Source organism: Anastrepha obliqua, chromosome 4 (assembly GCF_027943255.1).
Source record: "Anastrepha obliqua isolate idAnaObli1 chromosome 4, idAnaObli1_1.0, whole genome shotgun sequence".
Lineage (NCBI taxonomy): Eukaryota > Metazoa > Arthropoda > Insecta > Diptera > Tephritidae > Anastrepha > Anastrepha obliqua.
This window is the reverse complement of record NC_072895.1, coordinates 122,410,372-122,428,453: the sequence shown is the minus strand read 5'-3', so window position 1 is coordinate 122,428,453 and position 18,082 is coordinate 122,410,372. Positions and strand designations below refer to the sequence as shown.

Sequence of the window (18,082 nt, the reverse complement as noted above, 5' to 3'; positions counted from 1 at the left end):
TAAATAGGCGCTGTGCAGTCCAGCAAAAAACAATTCAAGTGCAAGTGTTTCGAAAGCAATGTTCTCCAAAGTATTCGCGGCAGTTCTCGTTGCTGTGGCAATTTTGCATCAGGCTGCATCAGCCAGCGTGCCGGATTCGCCGGACTCGCCTGACATACCAGACACACCGGAGGCACGGGAAGCGCCAAATTCATTAGATGCCCCATTAGAGCCTGCTGCAGAGATCGAAGGACGTGCTACCAATTTTCTTGGTGTGAGAAACTGGAATGAAAACGCAATCGATAAAAGATACAGCGTTAGTGATTTACCAGCACTGGCCTTTGCTTTGGACAATATCTACAATGGCAATTTTGAGTCCTTTAAGAAGATGGTCAACCTGCATTTGTATTTGTTCAAAAAATTTGACGATAACGGCGATGTGAATGACAAATATACCTTCAATGTGGCATATTATTTTTCAAAAATTAAAAATAACGGCTTTTATTCGAGTTTAACCAACTCCGTGAAGAGAACCCTGAATAATTATATCAGTTATTTGCCACCCTCGCTCGACTTCTTATTCTTTCAATCATCTTTCTGCCTAATGAACCGTAAGTACTTGACCTACAGCTTTGCCTCAGATATGCATATCGATCAACAGCGCGACTATGTTTTCGTTTGGAATAATAATAATAACCAAAAAGTCGCTTGGACGAAAGAATTGAGCGACGTGTCAAATAATCGACAGACGAAATTGAAATTCTCACTGAAAAATCTGAAGACTAGACGTTACGCATATTTGGAACGCAACAGCTACGCTGGTAAAACAAATCTACTGACAGTTTGGCGTTCCAGCAATGGAAAACCCTCCCATGCCGATTGGACTGTCTCACTCTACCAAAACCAGCTGATATTTAGCCAGAGTGGACGCGTCATTTGCGCAAGTACTTCGCTTTACGATCAGAGCAGACGCTATGTTTATGGAATGGATAAAAATGGAGAGGATGTACCAGCGTGCCAATGGTATGCCAAGGAATGCCCATAAGGGGATTGCCAATGATGGAGAAAGTTACATACAAACATTTTTATGATGAAAGGAAGCTGAGTCAATTTTATCAACGTATTTCGCTTAAAAATAAATACGCTAAAATGTATGCTTTAGTTTCATCCTTACAAAGAATTGGTCAATAAAATTAGAGTTCGTCAATTATTCACTGTTATTTGGTTCGTACTGTTTCATTTCAGGACTTCGTCCATTTTTCGCAAAATTAGTAGTGCTGCTAGGATAATGAAATTTTTTATGCACGAGATTTTTTTGTATAAAGATTATTATAAGAAAAATAATTATTGGCTCAGTAAAAAAGCATTCCAGTCGTTTCTTTTTCGCGTCCGCACCGACGCCAATTAGAAATGCCAAGTGTAGCCGTGTCCTTTTCCACTTGGTCCTTCCACCGCAGTGGAGACCTTCGTCTTCCTCTGCCTATACCCTCATGCATCATATCGAATATTTTCAGAGACGAGTGTTTGTGTCCATTTGTCTTGCTGTAAACTAATTGGTAATATTTATTTTTAGGTGGTCGTTTGAAAAAACCGTACAAAACTAAAACCTACTTAGTTGTTTATTAATCTAACACTCAGACGAACTTCAACTAAACAGGGTAACATATTTTGCTTATGGAATTTTATTGAATTTGGCTATAAATAAGAGACGCATGAATATTTTTCAAGCAAACTTCGTCATTTGAATGTAATCCGCGGCTTATTTTAGAGTAACCCTTGCAATGTAACCAATTTTTCAGTACTTTTCCAGAAGCTTCGGCTCTTATCTGGCCAACGGCAGGTTTGATTTCAAAGTTCGCTCTTGAAAAAGTGTCTGGATGGTAAGCCAAAAATGTATGCTTAAAAAATAGTCTAATGGAGTTAAATCGAAGCTTCTAGGTGACCAACTGACATCACCGTTTTAGCTGATTTCTCGATTTTCGATATTCGGATTTAATATTTTCGAACTTCTTTTGTGCAAAAAACGACGCATTTTGTAAAATTTCTAACCAAAAATAAAATTTTTAACACGTCACGCTCAAAGTCAAGTCTGCAAATCAAGTCGCAAAGTCAAAGAAATATATATATGTATACATACATATATACGCTAGATTGGCCACCCTTTATGTTTTCGTACATTTGTGTAAATTTCATTACGCGCTTAGATTGAAACTCGGCTTATGGCATCCGAGTATTAATTGAGGTTTGTAATTAAAATTCAGCCCAAATGGTTTACTATGAAACAATTCAGTTTACTTAAATACATTTGCCTTTGCTTTTTGTTTTTACTTGTTTCAGCAGCCACATCATGCCTTGGCGCGTTTAACATTAAAGAGTTTTTTATTGTTTTTATTTTTTATTTTTGCGTTTTAATTGCCGATGTTTGCAATTCGCCTCTTACGGTTGCTTATCAGTGGCAATTTCTTTGACCTACTTTCGATTGCCACATGCCACATGTTGCACAACTCGTTACAGCTACTGTGCATGCATTCATAGAACATTTTCAAGAAAAATAGTGAGCTATTACTCTAATTGCATACACTATGCAACAAATTAGCAAATATTTTATAACTAAATTAAAGAGGCGGTGGATGGCTTCAGTACATAGTCAAAAAGTCATATAATGCTTTCATGATTTATTCCGCTTGAACTGTATTTTATAAAAAATAAACCGTAGAGTACTCGACAGATCTGTCAAAAAATGTACGTAGATAGACTACGTTCTTTTGGGAGATTGTTTTTGAAATTCAAAACTTTGAATTCTAGGTAGCACCGTCATTTGTTATAATCTTCAGGACCTTATCGGCTCTCCCTCATATCATGCAAATCTTTAGATCTATTGTCTTCATTTCGTTAGTAGTATTCCAGTATAGAAGCTTCTGGTTTTCTAGAGCTTTTCAACTTCAGGAATTGTTTAGCCTCTAAAATATCTAAATATATTTATCTACGCCTTTAAATCTATAATATCCAAGCAAATCATCCTTTTAGTGCTACATTTTCATGTCTTCATGCTTAAGTTGACCATTTTATTGGTCAAAATTTTTTTCGTCTCGTGAGTAGCAAGAAAACCATGGCTATTTAATTTTTGGTGTAGATCAGTGCTCTTTGACTGAAAATCGATTTTTATACAACGCATAGATGTTGATGTATATTGTTCACATGTATATTTTAAGCACACACATGCATACGTTTCGTATATTCATCTTTAAACGCTGAGCTTCATTATTTTTCTTGAATCAGCTAAATTATTGTGGCATTTACGTCCAAGCCAATAACAAAAATTGTTGGAGATTTAATTCGCAGAGAATGGCAAACTCATCAAAGTACTGTCGATGTGACAATTCACTACATATTTCGTTTTAGAAAGGTTCAAATTTTTACTTTAATTTTTATATAATTTCCTTTGTTTCTTCTTCAAATGTTCTGTACACTCGGTATGAAAATAAACGATAAATATTTTTGCACTGAGTTCAACTGTTTTCAGTCGTAATATTTATCTTATTTTTCGATTTGTTCTTTTTTTTTTTGCACTTCCACAGCGATGAAGGAAAATGTTATAACAACATCTTAGCTGATTCCTCTGTAACAAATATAAAAACAGCCATTCGTAGGGTTGAAAACAAATTCTAATATCGAAATATGCAAAATATATAAACCCCACACTCAAAAAAAAAAAATCCATACTTTGGTTTATATTGTATTATATTCAGGAAACGGTATCCCAAAACTGGTGTTCACCAGGCTTCGTATATCAGGCTGAGAAACCGGAGCTTTATGTCATATATACGTATGTACATAGTATAAAGATTTAGAAGCTCCGCTGGTAGAGTTGTGTTTTACAAATGAATAAAATTTAAGTATCGATTGAATGTTGGGAATATTTTTTCTACGTATTGCTAGATCTGCAAGAATGATAGAAAAAAGATTGCGCCCATCAGAGAGTACGTGACGTCACGTTTTTCCAAGTTGTGCAGTATTGCCAACTATTTGCTCTTCGCAATAAATTTAGTGCTTTTTTATACCGAAAATGCGAAAATTTTGAAGTTTCGTGTTTGTGTCTTTTTTTTTAATTTAAAGCTACCGAAACTTTAAGTTAAAAAAAAACTGTATTACTATACAAAACAAGGTTAAAAAAGGTCACTCTGAGAAGATTTTAGAGATAATGAAAAGTAGTTGGTTCTTATAAATTTTGAAAGTGTGAATTTAATTTTTTGCTCCTTTTAAGGTTATGCAAAAATATTAAATTTCAACTCTTCCTAAGATTTAAAACCTTTTTACACATTTTAAAAGGCGTTTGAATTTACTGAATGAGATTAAAACCATAGAGGTGTAATCGTTCCTCCCGGCCATCAACCCTTAGTGGGACATAGGGCATCAAGAGGTGTATTCATTGTAAAAATAAGCAACAAAAAAAAACAGAAAATATTATACTAAAGAAACCATACTGACATTTATATGACATTACAAAAAGAGTACCTTATCTAGTTTCATAACCTCAAATATAGCAAAAAAGTCGTTCCATTAACAAACGAGTTTCTCTTAAAAAAATTAAAATTAAATTGTACATAAACACATTTAATAAAACAAACGCACATTCTAAAGACAATTTGTCACGCATATAAATTTCTTTAAGTGATTCAATAAAAATTTATTGTGTTATTTTCTTTGAATGGGCATTATAGTGCGTTTTTATATCCAAAGCTAGGCAACACTGCAGTAGCGAGAGAGAGAGATTTGACTGCTGAAAGCAGAAGAACACCAACAACACCCGCAATCGCAGGCAATGCCACCAGATGTTAAAAAAAAGTAAACCTAAATAAAACTGAGTGAATTATTTAAATAATTATTAAAAAATGTATATTTTACAAAATTATAAAAATTACATTTTAATTAGAACAGGCTAGAAAAATGTCATGAGGAAAGAACTAAAACTCCGAGACTAAATAACAAAAAAAAATGCTAAATCAAGTTACGAAAATGGTAATCTGGCCATACTGGAGCTAAAATCACGTAACTCGTTGTCAAATTCGCTGAGAGCAAAGTAACGGGACCACGATAGGCGCCATCTCATTATTCTTTGCATCATGCTAGATCTGCTTTTGTTTATCGTGTTCAATTTTTTGCTTTCAATTTGAAGTGCTATTTAATTTCTGTATAATTAGGTTGAGAATTCTATACGCGCTGTGCTGAAATTTTTGTACATAATTGAATTTTTATTATTGGTTACTCTTTCCAACACTTCTTTCTTAAGAATGGAAGCTTTAAAAGCCATAAAACGAACATGGGAATTATAGTTTAGGGGAAAACAGGAACTTTTATAAACGGTTCCTGGATAATGCAAACTGTTCCCACCTTCAAAATGGATGTATCGCTGCTAAAGGTACGCTATTAACCTCTAAATAACTTTTTGTAACTTATATATATTTTTTTGTTCTTGTAAAAGTAGTATCTACCGAAAAAAAATTCACAAAACTTGCTCGAGATCAATGGAAAAATAATGAGAAGCATAAAATGAAAACATTCGTACGAATAAAGGCACAATAGGACTGAAAGTAGGTAATCCTACTGTTACCTGCTGGGGGCCTTCCTCTGCGTCGGGAAATCCGTTGGCTTTCACTGCGTTTTCTTCATTTCGTCGGTTAACACAAGGAAGAAACCCTAAGTGCGCTTTATTTAACTTGGCAAACATCTTATTGTGTACTCAATGCCTTAACCTGAACTATTCGTAACACATAAAACATCCTTCAGTACAATTGATCTAAGGCAGAAATAAAATCAGGCATCAGTTTTCTTCAATTCCAATGCTGTCCTGTAGCTTTCTTAGTTGCTATCCTAAGCATTGTAAAATCTATATTACTTTCAATTGGCAATAAGCACATTATAGCTTCGTTAGGATTTACTAAAAATTAAATTTTTTCAGACCCACAAAAACTGTTCAAACTTATTTCACTTTTCAAAATGATTGCAATTATAAATTAAGTAAGTTTTGTGTTTAAAAGTTGTAAACGTAAATTTTCCTGTATAATTTTTAAAGTCTTTTAGTACGCTCACGAGATATACAGATATTTTGCGAGCAAGTTTGTAGTGTGTAAAAAGCTACTATTGCATAAGCAAACATAAAAAAGGAGTTCCCGCAAAATATCATACAAGTTGCCAACCAATGAAATGGAAATAGAAATGCTTAACAAATATATAGCATTACTTTTGATTACATGGCCATTTATGAAAAATTAAAAATTTCACTACCTTAGGTGCATTCGCACATTAACATTCGCTCATTATGCAAGCGAGCATAAAATCTCAGCAGCGTAGGCTCAGCACTGCCTACTGCAAAACATTCACGCACACCCTCTCACACGCATGCGAGTTCGTACTTCAAGTAGGTGAGAAGATATTAACAAACAAAGTAGTAATAACAGCAACACTCTATCAACAGTCGCACTTAAAATTTGCTCTTCTTCATTTGTCGTCAATTTGTTGTGTTTTTTGTTGGTGGTGCTCATTCCAACTTATGTGAATACAATGAAACGCTTCTGTGTGCAGAGTTTCTTGACTCAACCACTTTTACGATTACTCAGCTTACATCCATCATTACTCAGCAAATCTTATGTTTGTTACGGGTTTTTTCTCTTCTTTTTCTGTTTTAAAGGTGTTGGTGTTATTTGTTATTTGTTTATAACTACCCACTATTGAAATGTTAATGAGTTGGTATGTGTGTGATGCCATAATTTGCCATCTCTTTATGGTAATGCCAATGCTAATGGTAATTACTTTCTATTTCAATAGCGAATAAGGTGAACGAAATGTTTGAATGTTCAAAGGAATGCGAGTGAATTTCATTTAGTTTTTAGTTAATTTTTCTTCGCAATTTAAAACATAAGTGGTAATTGTGTGTTTTATGAAGTATAAAAAATTATTTTTTTAGTACTACGTAATTTTCGCATACATAGGGTTTATAAAAATAAACATAATAGTAAAGTATTTGCTACACTGTGTTCAGATGATTCAATCCTTATCTTTAATATAGCACTACTTGTGGTCAATGAAAAAATATGCAATATAAAGCGATGATACACTGCGCATACACAATCTGTATGTATGCATGTATGTACACACATATACATATGTACAAACTAATACGTATATATGTGGACGTATGAGTTCATAAAAGCACGTACTTATGCAATACTCATACATATGTATGTACATTCATGTTTATTTGCGAACTTCATGCAATAATTTAATAAGGGAAATATGCATACAACTTTCTTATGAAGTAAATGGATAAAAATAAATATATTTTTATCGACTTTTATTAGAGGGCAGACAGCAAGCAGCAAAAGTACCCATAAATAGTGTCGCCATGACTTCCGTGAAAATATACGAGTATGTGCATAGATGCATACAATGACTGTATTTATATGAGCAATATGCTTACATACATATGTACATACATTTATATAAAGTATAATAATATGGTTGCAAATTTACAAGAAGTATTCTGACTAACTTTAAAAAAATATATTTCGTAATTACTGTTAACCATTTCAAATGAATGCAAACTTTTTATGACTAACGAGAAAGAGGCCGGTAAAAGTCTCGAAATATTAATTAGAAAGTACATTAAAGGTCGGAAAATGTTCATCATAGCCTGTAACGAGCTTAGAATCGTGGAATATTTTCAACAAACCTTTGATAGAAAACTTCTAATATTGTTTAGAAAGTTAAAGAGCATGTTTTGGGATATTACATCGAAACTTTTACAAACTGTTCCCAGTGACAAAAACTGTTCTCACTCACAAACTTATTCACATTTAAAGAGTTTTTAAAAGCTACCTAATTAGGAATATTTAGTTTGATTTTTATATTTGTGAGTTCCACATTTTTGGAACAAAAAAATGTTTATTTCAAATTATTAATCAATTTATTAGTTTCAGTAGGATGTTGAATATACTTTATTTACAAATGTCCAGACGAGCTTATGTTTTCTGTTCTCCAATGTTTTATTCCAATTCCAATATTTATAATATTTATTTAAAACTTTTCCAAATTCATGAAAACTTAGGAAAACATATTTTTGGACACAATGATTAATTTATCAAACTGTTCCCAGATAGCAAAAACTGTTCCCACACGTAGAAATTTACGCCATATCTACGAATTGCATAGAAATAAGTTGACAGGCTCTCCAACAATGTTGATATGTCACGCTTGGGTACATTGAACCATTGAGCAAAAATGGAACAAAATCTATTCTAGAGTTCTGGAAATATTTCTTCGACAGCTGAACAGAAATTTTTGAAGCTGTTCTCAAGTAAATAAAACTGTTACCACTCGTGAAAACACGTGTTTTTCTTGCTTAAGGTCAAAATCCGTCATTCTAATTTGTCTGGCATATCTTTCAAAGACTTGCAACAGCAAAATTGGAAAATCCAAAATACAAAAATAGAATGCATAATTCCATGAAACAAATCTACTTTCGTTGAATTTTTCATCCAATAATCTTAAAGGGTTCCCAGCAGTAATAAACAAAAGTTTTCATATACCCATAAATATTTCATGCCTCTTTTATTTCCTTCCACCTTGTCTGCATTATCGTACATTATCGCATACGTCTTAACAGACGAACACTTAAAATAAATTGCTTAATTAGCAACTGCATTCAACTACGACTCTAAGGGCTGTGTGAAGACGAGCGTAAATGCAACAATGCCTACCAATACCAATATGTCAACACAATAACAGCTGTACCAAAGCAACAACATAAACACTTGTCATAAGTAGTACTATTGTTGCAAAATAAATTGCGTTGCTTGCAACAATCTTATGCAGTTTGAGTTACAGACGCTTTTCTCTCTTTCCACTGCAGTACGAGCGACAAGGGAAAGTGTGTAACAAATGCCGCAATTGATGAATGCAATGGCAATTGTTGTCTGTTGTATTTGTATTTGTTATTATCTAACTGCACTTGTCGTTTTCAGTTATTGTTTGACGAATATTGTTGCTTTGTTTGTTTGTGTGCGTCTTTACAAAAGTTCAATTGCTTTCCGCAACGTCAACCAACTAAATCAACAACAAAAAAACACTTAACCGATAAGCAACAGAAAACAAACACTAAATAAGAAGTCTGATTTCACATTTTTTGACGCCACACTGTCGGAAAATCGCTTATTTATAGCTGTTTTATTGAATTGTTTGTTATGCACATATCAATACTCGCATGTGCACTGTTTTGTTTGTGTGTATGCATGTGCTGCGTTTCCTTTTTCCACAATTTTACTTTCTGCCGCCGTTTTACTAGTTTTTGGTGCGCTGCCCGCGTAATTAGTGGAAATTTATTGCTTATTAAATAGAGATTGCAACAATAGTTAGCAGCAACAACACTTAGGCGAAGAGAAGCATGTATGCCCATGTGTACATGTGCAGTTATACACCAATAACATATCTACAGGTGGTTTTTGTGGCATGACTTCTGTTGTACTCGTGCATTGCCTGCCTTGTGTTGCATGCTAGCATAGGCTATGTCGCTGTTGCTATTGTTATTGCGTGTATTTATTATTGCCGCCACGTTTTACCGCACAGACCGCGCTTCAAGCTCGAAGTTTTGGTTGGTTGATTGGTTGTTCGGTTAACTGTCTGTCTGTCAGACTGACTGGCTGGTCGCCACCGCCCCTTACAAACGTCATATGACAGTTTTTTGACCTTTTAATAACCGCTGTCGCTGTCGCTGCCACCTCTGCTGCTGCTGCAGGAAGGTTGCGCAGTGCTTTATGCGTGGTTGTCCCAGCTTAAAACCGTTATGCTTACTGCGCATACAAACACACACAACCTAGCGGACCTACCAAAGGGGGCTTAGTCACTTGTCGTTTAAGTCATGCATTGCCGTAGGCTGCTTTTTTATGTTTTCATTATTTTCTTGTTTGTATGTCATATTGCTTACTCATATGCGACGGCGCTTTATTGTCAATAGACGACTATGCATCTTAATGCAACCAAAATCATGTTTACCTTCTAAAGCCACTGACTTGTTTTTGGTTTTTCTGATTATTGCTCATAAATATGTTGTTATGCTTAAAATAAAAAGTTTTTACGATCTTTTGCGGCAATTTTAAAGAACAATTCCAATTATTCTGTGTTAGCTTTCCCCCTTCATATTTTAATTTATTTTGAAATGCAGTTGAAGTCGCGCTGGTTGCATAAAAGTATATGAATATTTGCATGTGTGGGTGCGTCTTCGTGAATGATGTGCAAGTTAATTGAGTTGAAAACCCAAGCTTGTATCGAAAGAAAGTTATTATAAGTCACAAATGTGAGCAACAACAAAAAACAAAAAGAATTTCAATGTGCTTTATGAATTCTGCAATTAAAAAATCATTTGCATTCGTGTTTCTTAAATAGGTTAACAGGCCTGGTATTAAAAATTTAAGTTGGTCACTTTTATTGGCTAATTTTGTTGTTGATTTAATTGTATTTCAAGGTGTTTAAAAACCTTTATTGGAAATTATTACTTGCTAAAGATGACCAAATGTGTAGGCTGCACATAATCTATGCAGGCCATATTCTTTTTGTTGTATTATAGATACAAACCAAAGAGGCAAGTAAAAATTCATTTGCATGCCATGTTACAGTTAATATTTCCCATATTTCATGTACACCAGAACTACTCACAATACTTACAGTTAATATTTCCCATATTTCGAGGATGCATCAGAGGTGGATGTTTTGGTAGCCGCGTGGCCGAATAGGTTTATGCGTTACGGTTGGTTTCGAGTTTAAAGCCCACTGTAAGCATGAAATAACCATTGATAGTAAAAGTTTTTAACAGCGGTAGGTAATATAATCGAGGGCTTACTTTGAAGCTAAATAAATCTGTTCCCACTTAAATAAAATATTTCATACCTCCTTTAAAAACTGTTCCAAGGCTCATACAACTGTCCCCACCTTTGAATGTTTTGAAAATCCCATATTCGCAACTAGATTTTTATTATAAATCTACATAGAAAATCTACTTGCAGGTACCTTTAAAAGCTGATTAAAACTGTTCCCATTCATACAAAATTGTTCTAACTCGGAGTACTTTTTTCTTAGTTATTAACTTTGTAATAATGCACACAAAATCTAATTGTGGAAGTTTTAAAAAATTGTGCCCAGGCTCATAAAACTGTCCTGACAGTTATCTTTAACAACTTATTAAAACTGTTCCCACTCACTAAAAATTGTTTACACTCTGAATACTCTTTTCTTAGCTCTTTGTTCTGAAATAATGTACAGAAAATCTAATTGTGGATATTTTTAAAACTCGTCTCAGGTTAATAAAACTGTTCCCACTTTTAAATGTTTCAAAAATCACACCTTTGTAGACACATTTATCTTATATTTATATGTACATAGAAAAGCGAGCTATAAGCATATTCCCACTGTTCCACCTCCCAAATTTTAAATGTAGACAGCTATCATTAATAATTTAAAAAATATATTGCAATTTGGCTAATTATTTTAACATCTACCTTTGAACTGTATATAACTGCTGCCACTCAAACAAACTTGTTCATCATTTGAAAACTTTAGTTTTAGTGTTTTGTTTTAAAATAATCCATACAAGAGCTAAAATATATCTTTTAAAAAATGTTCCCACTTTAATCAACTAAGATGTAGTTATCGTAAGCAATTTAGTATTTTATTACGCATGCAATTGCTTGCCCCAACCACTATTATGGGGTTAGGGATACAAATTAATAGACGATAGTTTAAAGTTTGAAAATATCCCTCATATAGAAGGAGTTCGATTGTAGGTTTCCTTTGATTTTTGCTGAAAACTAAGAAATTTTCTAATTTGACCTTTTTAATGGCAGCTGGAAAAAATGTCTAGATTTTGTAAGAAGTTCGTCTAATGGCACTGTCTGCGTGAAAATAATTTATAATGGGTGGATAGGTCTCTTATGTTCTCTCGTATAATCTCGTGTGGATTCATGCTTACTAAAATAGCCAAAGAGTTGAAAAGGGAAGTAAGAGTACAGTTCGCAAACAGGACACAGAAATACTCTAATTTTGAAGAAACCAAAATACGAGTATATGCACACATTTATACAATTTTAAAAAATATATTTTGGTGACAGCCAGTACATATGCACATACATTTTCGTCTTGTAAAAGGTCTTGGCACACTTCAAATCAAAAGAATCACATTCTTCGTTTGTAAAGCAAAGCATATATAGGGTTTTTCAGTAAGAGCGCTTCAACTTTTGAACTTTTTTGAATAAAACACAAACGGTTTGACTTTTTTAACTAATTTTTTTTTTATTATCGAGTTTGAACATATACATTTAAGTATGAAATTCGATTTCTTTTGCATGACCACCGCGTGCACGTTTTACGAAGTCCAATCGTTGAACCCAATTTTCGACCACTCTTTTGCATAAATCGGCCGAAATTCCAGCAATTTCGCGTTCAATATTGGCTCTGAGCTCACAAATCGTCGCCGGCTTGTTACTGTAGACCAATGACTTCACTAACCCCAAAACGGGACGGCTTGTTAAATGGACCATAAAATGGCCGTAATGCTCTTAAAGTAGCAGCAACAGAACGATTATTTTCATAAAAAATTTGTACGATTTTCAATCGTTGCTCAAGTGTGTAGCGTTCCATGATGAAATCTATACTAATGAAGTTTACAAATGACAAGCGAAAAATAAAAAATATTGCGTCGTTCGCCCTCCCTATGGGAAAAAAAGTTGAAGCGCACCTATTAAACAACCCTATACATAATTCTTCCTTCCCCCTTCATATAGTTACTATTTATGTATTTTATTTTCCAAAAATTGATTGTCCCACTATAAAGCTACCTGAATTGAAATTACACGCTATAATTTCTGCAGGCGTGCACAATATGCCAAAAATGAAACAGACAATGGATTTTTTTCTATTGAAAATATAAACAACAATTTAGCTATTGTTCATTATTGTGGCAGAGGAGTTTTTGCTGAAAAATAAATGACAAATATTTTACCATAAAAAGTAATGAATTGATTTTAGCAAACAATAAGACCATTAGGCAAAAAAACTGAGAAAAAACTAGGAAAGCTCTGGAGTTAAAAATCGGCAACCACCGTGGCAAATTGGTGTTAGGTGTTGACAATCTATGGATTTCCGCATTGCGCAAGTTGCACGGCAACATACACAAGCACAATTATTTAGGTATACATCCATATGTACATAGTCATACATGAATGTTTGCTTATGCCGACAAAATCATGAAAGAAACACAAACGAATTTAAGATTCGAAAGACTTCGAACTGACATATGAAATGGTTTTAAAATTTAATTAAAAATTTATTTTTCTCCACACTGAGTTGGCATACATTTTTTTAGAAATTGTGCAAGAGTTATTGCTTATTTTTTGATTTAAAAATGTGTTAACAAATTCTCAAAATTATTATATTGTCTTTAGCTTAGATTAGCACAGAGAGTTATTTCGATTTTTCTACACCTGGTAATGCAAAATTTTTTATTGCTTCAATGATTTGCTTCATTTCATCGACGCACTGCTTACAACATTGCTGCAATGCATTAAAAAATGCCACTAAAATAAATAATCCACCATTAGCATCGCTTACTTTTTACGATCAGGCAACAAGTGACTGGCATGCCCAGCAGCATAGCATGTTTCTGCAACAAGTTGCGCCGTCACAACAACCTGTAAACCTGGCTGGACGGCGGCAACTTTCCATTTTCAATTTTTGTGCAAAATTTTCCACGGCAACAACAGCAACAGCAGCATTAGCAGCAGGGGCAGTTAAAAGTGTGTAAACAGCAGCAAAAACCAGCCAACGAAAACGACTTTTCATTTTTTTGAATCGCTCGTTGGTTGTGCTAGCCAATTTTTTGTTTGTTGTTGTCGTTGTTTTCAATGTATTTGCTATTATAGTTTTGTTGTTGTTCTTCATATGCTGTTTGCGATTTTTATTGCCAATTCAGAAAATTGCATACGCAAGCCAGGCAAGAAGAAGAGAAGAAGAAGAAGAAGGAGCACTTATGCGCCACGCTCAGTCGCCTGAGACGGTCTTAATGTTGTACTGTCGGCTTATTCCGTCAACAAGAAAATAATAAATTAAAAAAAGAAGTAGAAACAACAAAAAAAAAAACAAAAATCTGCAAACAACTTGTTTGGCCGTCTGCGTGTTATAGCAACTTGCATTTTCATCTTCTCACTTTTCAAATTTATGACCGTTCGTAATTTTAGCAGACAAATTTTCCTGTCTGCCATCAGCTGGCAGCTATTGGTGACTGTGGCTATGGCTGTGGCAGCCGTCTAGCCGGGACAACGCATCTCCTTGGGGATGATTTTACTTTTTATTATTTGCAAATTCAGAATTTGATGGGTTGCTGTTGCTGTTGTTGTTTCACAATTGCACATTTGACGTTGTTTTTCCTTTCACTAAAATTTTAAGCTCTTTCGTTTAGGTTTTTCAGTTTTACCACTCTTGTTCCATGTTTTTTTTTATTATACCTTTTTGTGGCAAGCGAAATGGTGAAAATCGTAGCAAAATATTGTTACCATTGCCGTTGCTTCATTGCGTCTATTATGGTGCTTTTGTATTTTTGCCAACGGTCGCGGCTGCCTGATGCACTTTCCTTGCTTTTGGGTGCACTTTAGGTGTTTGGCAAATGGGATTGAAATAAAAGCGCAATTTTGCGTTAATTATTGGCCTTTATAGTTGAAGGCAGAATATTTTACAAGTTGAGATTTTTAATAAATTTTCACTAAAAGCGTTGTTTCTAAGAGGTCGCGATACCCACTGTAGATGCGATTGAATTTTTCTATAATTTTGTATAATTTTTACTAGCTGAGGAAAAGCTTAGGTATCTGTCAATTCTGTAAGAGTAGGGCTGCTATCCAAAGACTGAACATTTTAAAAGAAGCAAATTCGGAAGTACACAGGTTCGAATCTCCGTGCGTGGAAGAGGGCGTCTACATATTTATCAGTCAGATGAAGTCAGATATATTCTATCCATTTCCATTATTGCAGTTTCTAGCCAACGACTGGCTTAGACGTCACGCCTTCTAGCATGAAGACCAAAGGGCTAATTCCAGTAAGAGCGGCGGGCAAGTCTGGGTTCCGCTAATAAATAGGATAACGTTTTAGGGTAACAACCGTTGAAAAATACTTAATAACGAAGCAAAATAATAGTCAAATCATAAAAAATGCACAGCGCCTTTGGATTGACATTATTTAAAATCTACAACGCTCGACAGGAATGGATTCCCTGCCTAGGCCGTTTCCAATAACTGATCCAAATTTGTGATATTCTGCGTACTGAGTGCATTTTTTACCTCGTCCCAAAGGTGTTCTATTGGATTTAAGTCGACACTCGAAGATGCCGCATCCAGAAAAATGATCAAATCGACTGCGCAAAACTTTTTTGCCACACGAGAAGTGCTTTGGATCAATGTCTTGTTGAAATTTACAAATCACCGATAAGTTCTCTTACGCATATGGCAGCATTATATTTTGAAGTGTCTGGACCACATCCATATTTCCTTCAATGCGATGAATTGGCCCGACATCGTTCCCAGAAAAGCAGTCCCACACCATTAATGAGTCTCCCGCGTGCTTTATTACTGGTAAGACAAACTTATGCTCGAATGTCGAATGTTGCACGTTTTGGCCGCCGCACGTATTTTCTACCATCTAGACCGACTCTATTTATTTCCGTATCTTCGCTGAATAAAATATAACGCCACTGATTTCGGCGGTCTCATTGGGATGCTGCTACCAATGGCCTCTTCCGCACCAGTTCACCTGCTTCTGCCAATCGAAGTACGACCCAATTACTACAGATGGTGGTGGTAATTACCGCTTTTTATTAATTCTATAATATACTTTTTGCTTGAGGTCACCTAGAAACTTTCGCTGGCAAGCTCACCGACGACCTCATTCCGGAGTATGGGACGATGACCAGGCCCTAAATGAAACCCTATGCTCGTGCATAGCTCTGTTTCTATTCAAAATTTTGTCTACTTTAACTCTAAATAATTTCCAATTCTATTGAAAACTTATATTTGGCTCATACGGAAGTTAGTGAGATTTGATTTCATACATAGTTTTTAATAAGCTTAATTAAAATTTTTCAGGTCGGCAATACACTATGTGGAAGCTCATAATTTGTTACCTCAGTAAATATGTGCGCATTATTATTATAACATTTTTTCAATGCACCCGAAAAAATTGCATTTTCATCGTCACACAGCAGTATGATTTGTTAGTTTTTTAATTATAGCAAATATTTGTACTCAATTCAGCCACAAATGAATCGAATAAAGCTTTGCATTTCCGCCAATCATCTGAAGCGTGAACATCAGCAACGTAAGACATCCGTCCAATCAGCCAATCAACTAACCAAGCAACCCAACAATCCACCATTTCACTTCCGTTTCGGTATTCAATAGGAAATCGCGCGCGTTTGAGTAACGACGACGAGTCTCTCTGACACTAATCGAACGAGTGAATGGAAACAGGGTGAATGTAATTTTTGACCTCAATTGGCATATGCAACTGTGTTGTGAATGTGTTGATGGCTTGAAAGCGAAAATTATAAAGGTAGAATGTTTTAGGCGTTCTCTAATCACCCAAATGACGCTTGCCAAGTTTTACTAATAATTTGTTTCTTCTTTTTTATTTGCAGGTAAGCTTAGTGCGAAGTCCCACAACTCGTTTTCTCTGGACTGCTACAATTAAATATTAATGCATGTAGTCTCTCATTTATGTACGACTGAATGTATGTGGAATTTTATGAAGTAAGTGAGTAGTTATTACATACTTTTGATTAGATATTTCTTACACACATGCACAGATTTAAAATGTTTTTTCTTTTGATATTTACATACAAACATATACTGAATTTCAGTAACCTTTTGAGACATTCACTCTCTGACCGATCAAAATGCCGAATAGTGAAATATCTTCTATTTTTCCCCCCTAACGTTGAACTGTTAATTGCTGCATTCAAATGCTAGTCGCGCTGTCCACTTAGTTGCATGCTTGTCAGTCAGTTTGGTTCTGCTTCAAGGTTAACTTGATTTTGGTATGAAAAAAAAATTGTTCACTTTGTTTTTCTTCCCTTTTATGTGCATTGCTTGTGAAAAAGCAGTAAACCAAATCATCAAAAGGTATTTGAAAGCGCAACAACCTAATTGATTGCTGACTGATGGTGATTTAGTATGGCAACAAACACTGTATACTGAACACTGGCGTGCAGCAGATTACCATTCGCTTATAAATACGTACGAGTATATGGGTTTATCTATTGAAAATGTAGACTTTACTTCACCATTTAGTTAGCTATACATCATTGTATTAATTAATTTTTTTTATTTTTTGTAAATACTTTTCAAGTTCTATACTTTTCAACAGTACTGTAATTGCTTTATACATGCACAATAAGTGACCGAATGTGCGCCGTCTCCGATTTGGCATTTGGCCCGCTAACTTTGTCTAATAGAGGCCAACCGCATTTGTTGGATGGAGAGCTAATTCTCATAAACATTGAACTTGAACCTTTTCTTGCATACAAATTAATTCTCCAAAAATAAAAAAATATTTTTGTTACTTTTGATTAGTCACATGAATGAGAAAAAAATTTTGCTAGAAAAATATAAATAGAAAATGTTCTGCAAACACGTGCTTGGGAATTTATAACGCGCAGCTATGAAACAATGCTAGTAGTTTAGAATTCTCAATTTTATCGTTTGCAAATGCGAAATGCTTTCACTTGCATACCGAAACTTTCACAGAGCTTTCGCGACAAGGTGCAGATAAATGGATGACATTTAATAAGCATTAAATCAACTAAGGAAGTGCAATAAAATATTTGAGATAAAGGTAGAAGATGAAATAGGAAAAATCGAAGAGGTGGAGAGATTTATCTGCATAGGAAAATGTCCAGCTCTAATATCTTTCGAGTGTAATTTGCCATAAAAAAGCACTTTATAAAAACCATTTTCCGTTCAGAGTCGGCTTAAAACTGTAGGTGCCTTCATATTTGGAACAACATCAAGACGCACAC

The 18,082-nt window shown here is 34.6% G+C and overlaps 2 protein-coding genes across 4 annotated transcripts in view; both read left to right on the top strand.

Annotated features, from left to right (window-relative positions):
• Positions 1–18,082, top strand: part of LOC129243502 (serine-rich adhesin for platelets) — a 131,612-nt gene that overhangs the window by 38,521 nt on the left and 75,009 nt on the right. Inside the window, exon 1 of one of the 3 annotated variants that reach the window (XM_054880560.1) lies at positions 16,347–16,617. The exons of 1 other annotated variant lie outside the window; for it this stretch is intronic. The gene's annotated coding sequence lies outside the window, so the exon portion shown is untranslated. Of the gene's footprint in view, positions 1–16,346; positions 16,618–16,719; positions 16,815–18,082 lie in introns of those variants that run through there. One more of the 3 variants, XM_054880563.1, reaches the window with a different exon arrangement.
• On the top strand, positions 21–1,199 carry LOC129243503 (uncharacterized). The gene has a single exon (XM_054880565.1). The coding sequence runs from the start codon at positions 59–61 to the stop codon at positions 1,022–1,024; it is 966 nt and encodes a 321-aa protein (XP_054736540.1). The 5' UTR covers positions 21–58; the 3' UTR covers positions 1,025–1,199.